The sequence below is a fragment of the Dioscorea cayenensis genome, chromosome 19 (assembly GCF_009730915.1).
Source record: "Dioscorea cayenensis subsp. rotundata cultivar TDr96_F1 chromosome 19, TDr96_F1_v2_PseudoChromosome.rev07_lg8_w22 25.fasta, whole genome shotgun sequence".
NCBI classification, from domain to species: Eukaryota; Viridiplantae; Streptophyta; class Magnoliopsida; order Dioscoreales; family Dioscoreaceae; genus Dioscorea; species Dioscorea cayenensis.
Window position 1 is genome coordinate 9,353,377 of NC_052489.1, and position 9,234 is coordinate 9,362,610.

Below are 9,234 nucleotides of genomic sequence, written 5' to 3' on the forward strand. Positions count from 1 at the left end.
TTTCAATATTTTCTTCATCAATGCACAGAATGTTTTAATGTTTGCTTGAGGACAAGCAAAAGCTTATGTGTGGGGGAGTTTGATAAGTGCTTGTGCGATATGAATGCGAAGCGTTCATTCCTTATGTTGAGCATTACTTTTCTCAGGTTTTTACAATAATATGTGTGTTTTTATGTTACTTTTATGCAGGTAGGTTTGTGAGGCTGAGTATGAAGGAAATAGGCCTATGTGGATCATAATGCACCTATTTTGCAGGAGATCTTGCTAAAGTTCAAACGCGAAGACATAGGTCAGGTGTGAGATGCTAGAGTGTGTGCCAACCTCCTCGTATTCGAGTGAGCACATTCATTTGGAGGGGCACAAAGGAAGTCACACTCGAACATTCTTTATTTATGCATATAAGAACAAGAGATCCACCAACGTGCACATCATTGAAGAGGCAAGTGATTCACGACGTAAACGTGTGCCCGTTTGCATTACCCCAATGAAAGTGTGGAATTCGGGAGTATTTCCGGCATAGTATTGTAGTAGCCCAGCCGAAAAATCAGAGAAACAGAGAATCCACACGGGCGTGTGGAAATTATCCACGCACGTGTGGAAATTCCACAGGGGCGTGTGACATCATACACGCCCGTGCAGTCGCCCGATTCCAGCCCTATTTAAAGCCGATTTTGGTATTCTTTTCTCCATCTTTTCCCCAACTTGTGAGAGGGTTTCGGCTAGGGTTTCGAGGGGTATTGGCCAAGGTTTTGGAGAGGTTCTACGGCTCCGACATCGTGATTCCATTAGTCAGAAGGTTGGTAGGGGAGCTTCGATCGAGGCGTATCCTATACCGGACGAAGGAATCTTTGGACGACGAGTAGAGGACTCTCCACAAGACCATCGACACGACCATCGAGGGGGTTTCTTTATGGATTCATTGCTTTTACATTCGATTTCTTTAATTGTATTAAGCTCCATGCAGAGCTAAACCCCTAGTGGGTACTTGGATGATTGTGAACCCTAGGATGTATTCGTTTCATTGAACTTCTTTATTATGCTTTCAATAAATTGATGTTTATTGTGAGTTCCAACCTAGAATGCTTGATGGTATGAACATTTCCCCTAGAGTGACACTAGGGTTTAGAGTTCTTGTTGGTAACCTTGTGAGTGAGTGACACACCACGAGCATTAGACAAAGCTAGGTTGGAGAGGGTTGAGAGGGTTTAGTCGAGAGGTACAGGAGCGTCCCCTTTCCCCTCCGGCGTGATAGATTCTACCTCCGTTCCTTGAGGTGTTTGCGGCCATAATAGAGTGAGTGGTCTAAGGGATGTACCTCCGCTGGGGCCTAGTTGCGCGTGCAATGGAGTGAAGCGTTGAGATGATCTTAGTATCTAGGGCTTAATTGTGGCTAGGGACCTTCCTCCTGGACCAAAGGGTTAGGTCTATATTTAGGAAGAGATTTATCACTTGGAATCCCTAGAGTTCATTGCAACTCTATGCGAGTGCGAGGTGTTGAGATTGTTCGATTTCTCCTCCAGGACATGTATAGAGTTAGGCATAGTTGACCTTAGATTTGGGACTATGTATGTAAGGATTTCCACGACTCACCATTGCATTGATTAGGAAGTGTAATAGAGAGTTCTTGCATTTGAAGCGATTATCCTGGATGAAGCATTATCCGAGTACCCCATCTTTTTTGATTGCCTTACCCTCTTCTTACTTTTGCTCTTTCACTTGTTGATTTTAGTGTTGAGAATTGAATCAATTTCACACCTATCACAATTGATCTTCCACATAGCTAAGAATCAAAGTAAGTATTTTCACTCCCTACTCCCTGTGGATTCGACCCCGCTCACCCGGGATTATTACTTCGACAAGCCCATGCACTTGCAGGATATAAGCAAGGAGAACTTGTCAATGACACACTAGACCCGCAAGGGCACTAGGTATTGGTAAACCTTGGGGGGTGGGGGTGGGGTGATAAGTGCTTGAGTGAACATGTTTTTATGCATGTTTTACATACATTGAGCATCATATTTTATACGGTTTATGTCTCATTTCGTGTATTGGGTGTTCTTTTATGCATATAGGTTGTGAAGGCATTGGGAATTCAAAAGGGAGCGAAGATAGGCTATCATGGCACAATATTGGGAGTTCTTTTACAAATCAAGTTGGAAGACATAAGAGGAGTTCGTGTATGAGGAGATGTGTGCCAACTTCCATAGTTTTACAAGCCAAGTTATTAATGGAAGGGCACAAAGGCAGCCATGTATCCACATTCCTCCTCTTTGTAAAGATTTCAAGACCTTTCAAGACGCATTGATGAAGGAAAAGCCGTATAGCCTACCATATGATCGTGTGCCCGATCGTGTGGCCTTAAGAGGAGATTGTTTATCATCGCGTTTGTGAAAATCACTGTAGTAGAATTACTGTTCACGCGCTACGCGGAAATTCCGCGCGACCGCGTGGAAATTCCTGTAGCCCACGCGGGCGCGTGGGGGCACGTGACAGACACGTTGTGAGGCTATAAATACACCTTTTGGCCGATTCTAAAGGGACTTTTTGCGCAGCTTTGAGCATAGACATTGAGAGAGAGGCGGCTAGGGTTTGAGGAGAAGGTCTTCGCCGATTGAGAGGGAGTTCTTCACCAACTTTGATAGGTTCCTTCGACGTCATAGCATCTTGGGGAGTCATTGGCGACCTAGCTTCGGAGAGGAACCCTTCAAGACGTAGAACTACCAATCAAGGCCAATCCGCGCGAATTCGAGGGGGTTTTCTCTATGGGTTTTATTGCTTTTCATTGTATCCATTATTGTTTTGTAACTAGGCCCATGGAGGGCTAAACCCTAGTGGGTATTTGGGCATGTGAACCCTAAGATTTATATTTTGAATTGATTCTCTTAATGCTTCTAGTTAATCCGAGTTGTCTTGAGTTTTAATCTTGTGATTTAATTGCTTGCTAGTGTTGTTAATCCTTGTGGTTGATTTACATTGCATGATTTAATACTTTGATGTGAGAGGTCTCCATTAGAGTTAGATTTTCAAGATTAAAGAGGGTTGAGAGGGTGAGCCTTGAGATGGAGGAGTGTCCCCTTTCCCCTTCGATTAAGTGTTTCCTATCTCCGTATTCCATATTCTCTTTGCAACCATATTTGGTGTGAGGCGTGAGATTGCTTGATTTCTCCGCCGAGACCTTGTAGGGGGTTAGGATCCTTCACGGGGAATTAGGGTTGGATCTACATTTAGGAATCGGCTTTCACTCTTAGGTTTCCTTATAGCATAATGCGGTCATATAGGGTGTGAAGTGTTGAGATTGGTCGATTTCTCCACCGGGACCTTGTAGGGGACTAGTGCCTTTTGCTTGGAGACAAGGATTGGTTATTGTTGGATTACCTTGACTCATTAGACTCGATTCTAGAGCATTTAGTGAATCTTGAGCTTTAAGGAAGATCTTAGGGGGATCATTGCCCGAATACCTCATCCTTAGTGATTGAGATTCTTCTACTTTATTTCTTGCATACTTGTTTGCTTTGCTTGCAATTAGTTCACTTAATCATATTCATTGATTCCGACTAGATAATTGAGAAGTGGTTATTACTAATACTTCCGTTCCCTGTGGATTCGACTACCCACTCACCGGGGTAATTATTACTTATACACCCGTGCACTTGCGGTTTACACGCATATTCGGACGTGTCAAGTTTTTGGCGCCGTTGCCGGGGAACGGGATATTAGGAACATTATGACTTGATTACTTTAGTCATTCACATTTTTCTTTTGCTTTTCTATCTCACACTCTTCTCTTCCGCATTTCTCGTTATTTTGTACCCTTGTTTCTTTCTCCTTATTAAGTGAACAGTGATTCCTGGTTTTTCTTTATATTTCAGGACAATGTTTGACGAAGCATTGCTAATGGAGACAATAAAGGGGCAAATGGCATCTAATGAGAAAAATATAGAACATGTTGTAGCGTACCTAGACTCGAGCAAGCTATATGATGAGGTTTTGGGGTTCAGGACAGCCGAACTGCAGGAGATAGTTCAAGGACATGGAATATCTTATCAAGGGGCTGAATTGTCGAGCCTGTTAGAAGACTTCGACAAGTCTGCATTTATGTCTTTTAAGAATGGAGCTGAAAATAAACTAGTAGAAGTCTCCATATCTATTTCAAGGGAAGTTACAGCTGGGTCAATTGGGCCTGAATCCGAGACAAGTGATGAAGATGAGACCATCGGTTGTGTTGAATCAATATCGTCAATTGAGGTTTGTAGTTTGGATGACGGAGTGAATGATGAAGATGTTTTGGGGGACCTTGGTGTGAGTGAGCTAGTGCAGGAGGTAATTGAGGAAGGAGTCGAAGACACCTCGCAAGGGTTTGACGAAATCGATCGGAAACAAGCAAGCAGGCTGCGACCATCGGTAGAAGAACCCCCTGAGTTAGAGCTGAAAACATTACCGGAACATTTGGAGTATGCATTCCTGCTGATGGGTCAAAGTTGCCGGTGATCATTGCTTCAAATCTTTCGCCGGAGCAAAAAGATAAACTTGTCACCATGTTGAAGTTGCACAAAAACAGCCATAGCTTGGAAAAATCTCAGATATCAAGGGAATAAATCCTTCCTTTTTGCACTCACAAGATTTTGATGGAAGATAATTACAAAAACCGTGATTCAACCTCAACGAAGACTAAACCCGAATATGAAAGAGGTGGTAAAAACGGAGGTTTTGAAACTTCTAGACGCAGGAATTATTTATCCCATTTTCGGATAGTGCTTGGGTGAGCCCAACACAAGTGGTACCAAAGAAAGGTGGCATGACGGTGGTTAAAAAAATTAGCAAAAATGAATTAATTCCGACAAGAACGATGTGACGGGGTGGCGAGTTTGCATTGATTATCGGAGATTGAATGATGCCACAAGGAAGGATCACTTTCCATTGCCATTCATTGATCAAATGTTAGAACGATTAGCTAGCCACAAATTCTATTGTTTTCTAGATGGTATGTCGGGATATTTCCAAATTCCAATTGCCCCCGAGGATCAAGAGAAAACAACCTTTACATGTCCTTTTGGTACTTTTGCTTATAGATGAATGCCATTCGGACTTTGTAACGCTCCCGCTACCTTCCAAAGATGTATGACGGCTATTTTTGACGACTTGATAGAAGATGTAATGGAGGTTTTCATGGATGATTTTTCGGTATTCGGAAATTCTTTTGAGACATGCTTGAAAAATCTTGAGAAGGTGCTTATGCGGTGTGAAGAGACGAATTTGGCTCTGAATTGGGAGAAATGCCACTTCATGGTCCAAGAGGGAATTGTTCTTGCTCATAAAATTTCTAGCCAAGGAATTGAAGTTGATCGGGCAAAAATCGAAACCATCGAAAAACTACCTCTCAACTAATGTCAAGGCAATTAGGAGTTTTTTTGGGCCATGCGAGTTTCTATCATCGATTCATCAAAGATTTTTTTCGAAAATAGCTCGACCATTGTCCAAGTTGTTGGAGAAAGATGTCCCATTTGAGTTTAATGATGCTTGTTTGCTTGCCTTCAACATTTTAAAAGAAAAACTCGTACAAGCACCAATCCTTATCTCACGCAGTTGGAACCTTCCCTTTGAACTTATGTGTGATGCTAGTGATCATGCCGTGAGACTGTTCTAGGCCAAAGAAAAAGATAAACATTTTCAGCCCATTTATTATGCGAGCAAGAGTTTGACAAGTGCCCAAGAGAACTACACCACTACGGAGAAGGAAATGTTGGCTGTAGTTTTTGCATTTGACAAATTCAGATCATACCTCATTCTTTTTCACAAGTGGTTGTCTTCACGGATCATTCGGCGCTATGCTATCTAATGAACAAATCTAATGCGAGCCAAGGGCTGATTCGTTGGGTATTATTACTGCGCAGAATTTGATGTTGAGATTAGGGACAAGAAAGGGGCTGAAAAATGTGGGCTGCAGATCACCTTTCTCGACTTGAAGGTGTAGAAGAAGAAGGGTCATGGAAGACTCGACATTAATGATGCATTTCACGAGGAGCATTTGTATAATCTGCAGAAATTTCAGAAGTTGATACCCGTGGTTACGCCGATTTCGCCAATTATTTATCGGTGAAAGTTCTACCTAGAGGACTTTCTTTTCAACAAAAGAAGAAATTCTTTGCAGACTTGAAGCATTTTTTTCTTGGGAGGATCCTTATCTTTTTCGGGATGTGCGCGAGACCATATCGATGCGAAGATGTGTCTCACAAAAAAAGAGGGATGGGATATTTTAGCTCATTGTCACTCGGGACCGGTGGGCGGTCATTATGCTCGAGGAGGGACGGTCGAAAAAGGTCCCGGCAGCTGGTTTTTATTGGCCAACGTTATTTCAAGATGCAAGACAATTTGTACAATGTTGTGATAGTTGCCAAAGAGCGAGGAATTTGTCTAAAGCGTGATGAGATGCCGTAAAATCCAATGCAGTTTTGTGAGGTTTTTGATGTGTGTGGTATCGACTTTATGGGGCCATTCCCTAGCTCCAATGGGAATCGTTATATCTTGGTCGCCGTGGACTATGTGTCTAAGTGGGTTGAGGCTCAAGCTCTCCTACAAATGATGCTAGAACGGTAGTCAAATTCCTCAAGAAATTGTTCACTCGGTTCGGGACACCTAGGATCATCATAAGTGATCGAGGGACTCACTTTTGCAATGCACAACTTGAGAAAATTTTGAAAAGATATGGAGTGAATCATCGTCTTGCTACTCCGTATCATCCTCAAACAAGTGGACAGGTAGAGGTAACCAATAGAGAGTTGAAGAGAATTTTGTCCAAGTTGGTGGAGCACAGTCGGAAGGATTGGTCGGAAAGATTAGATGACACGTTGTGGGCATACTCGACAGACATACAAAAACTCGGTGGGGACCACACCCTATAACTTAGTCTATGGGAAAGCGTGCCATCTACCGGGTAGAACTTGAGCACAAGGCATATTGGGCAATTAAAGCAATGAATTTCAGCCTTTCCCGGGCTGGTGACCAAAGAAAGTTGCAATTGAATGAGTTAGATGAATGGCGTTTGAGAGCTTATGAAAATTCACGAATCTACAAAGAAAGAATACGTCTATGGCATGATAAGCACATTAGACTGCACAAGGACTTCAAAGTAGGTGATCGAGTGTTACTCTTCAATTCTCGATTGAAGTTATTCCCGGGGAAACTAAAGTCAAGGTGGTCGGGACCATTTGAGGTCACTCAAGTATTTCAACACGGCGCAATCGAAATCACTCACCCGGAGAAGGGAACCTTCAAGGTAAACGGACATAGGTTAAAGCCTTACTTTGAAGGAGAGGTGCAAGATGCTAATAAAGAGGTTTTCCATCTTTATGATCCACCATAAGGTAAGGAGAGGTACGTCAAGCTTAGTGACGTTAAACAAGCGCTTCTTGGGAGGCAACCCAAGTTTTTAGTTAGTTTTTAGACTTGAAATTTAATTCCTGCAGTAATAAGTTCATGAGTGTGTGCCTTGATCAATTTTTGTTGTTTGCTGGTGTTTTCATGAAATTTTTCGGTGATATGAATTACTTTTCATGTGTATGACATGGTGTAGGGTGTTTCCAATGTTAAATGTTGAAAAGTTGGTGTCAATTTGGAGTTTTAGGCCCTTAGTGGACTGTCTGCAGAAATTCTGCACTCCACGCGGCCGCGTGGAATTTCCACGCGGTCGTGTACAGTACCCACGCGGGGGAGTGGCAAATCCACACCCCCATGTGCCTATAAGAATGTGAAGGGGAACTATTCATCATCTTCCATTTTAAAGAACCCTTTCATCTTCCATTTTTTCACTCCTATAAAACTCAAGTTTTGATCTCTAAAACCATTTGTTTTCAATTCCTTGGGGGATTAGAAGTGATTTGCCGGAGTTTGCACCGATTTTTCTTCTCCAATTTGCTCCGGTAAGCTCTCACTTTCTCCCACCCTTTCCATGTTCTTCAAAGTCATTTTCATGGAGTTTTCATGGTATTTGTGTGCTATTTTTCATAGGAAATCATGTTAGACACGTAATGAATGCTTGAGAATGATTTATGTGAGGCGTAGGAGCCCAACTCCGGCGAAATCGCGAGTCGAGGCGCGCACGCGCCTGGCCGCACCCTGCCCGACGCGCTGGCGCTGGCCAGCCCTGCGAGGCCACCCGGCCGCGTGGCCGGGCCCGCGCGGCGCGTGCACTCGCCAGGGCTGCCGACCACACGCTGCGCGCCCGCGTGGCTCGCCCACGCGGGCGCGCGGCCACCTGGCCGAGCGAGCACGTGCCCACGTGGCGCGTGGCTGCCCCACGCCGCGTGGGGCTGGATAGAGGCCAAGTGGCCCTGTTTTCCCTCCGGCTCGCTGCCCTCGCGCGCGCGGTGCCCTGTTTACACTGTATACATGCCGAACTGATGTTTTTACACGTTTTCTTCGCAGATATGGCACCACGGACCAAGAGATTGGCTCAGAAACGTCCTCGCCATGACAGGGAGCCGACTCCACCATCAGCAGTGGAATTTCCTGACCCCGTTCATCAGCAACGGTTCGATCGTCTCCAGAATCTCAAGATTGGACAGTCACAATTTATCGGCGGGATGCACTAGAGGATATTGGTCTTCTTTGAAGAGGTCGAGAGCTGAATTAGTGTGGGAGGTTGGGACCGATTGCTTGCTATTCAGGAGCCCGTCAGACGAGATACCACCTTGGAGGTTCTTGCCTCATTTTCCTTCGATCGTGATGCAGTTGATACCAGTTTTGACACGGAGGATGCCATTTGTTTCCGAGCCTTTGGTCAGCCGCATGGGATGTCTTTGACATAGTTCTCGATATATCTTGGGTTATACGATCCGGACTATACTGATACTATCGAGTACACACAGCTCCTCACCGATTACCCTCATGATCTCACTCCGGGCCGGGTTTTCCATAATTTGTCGCGGCGTCACAGATGTACTGTAGGCCGATCGAAAGGCCTCTTGCCTCACTAGACCGGCGCATAGGTACATTCACGCAGCTTCTCGGCCGATCAGGATGGTGCGGGGAGATGGAAATCGGGTTCACTTCGCAGACGTATCTTTTGTACCTCCACTCCATGGTCCATGGAGTCCTCTCCACCTAGGATATGTGGTCGCCGATTACTTTCGCCATCAGAGTGAGTACTTGCGGTTGGGAGCATTGTTCGCGGGACCCTACATCACTCGTCTTATGTTCAAGATGGGTCTGATCCGCTCGATCAGGGGTGAGGAGAGG

General features: G+C 44.5%; 1 protein-coding gene across 1 annotated transcript; it reads left to right on the forward strand.

Annotated features, from left to right (window-relative positions):
- Nucleotides 1-6,907: 6,907 nt before the first annotated feature.
- On the forward strand, nucleotides 6,908-8,588 carry LOC120284030. The gene is made up of 2 exons (XM_039290855.1): nucleotides 6,908-7,130; nucleotides 8,422-8,588. The coding sequence occupies exons 1-2, from the start codon at nucleotides 6,908-6,910 to the stop codon at nucleotides 8,586-8,588; spliced, it is 390 nt and encodes a 129-aa protein (XP_039146789.1).
- The last annotated feature ends 646 nt before the right edge of the window (nucleotides 8,589-9,234 follow it).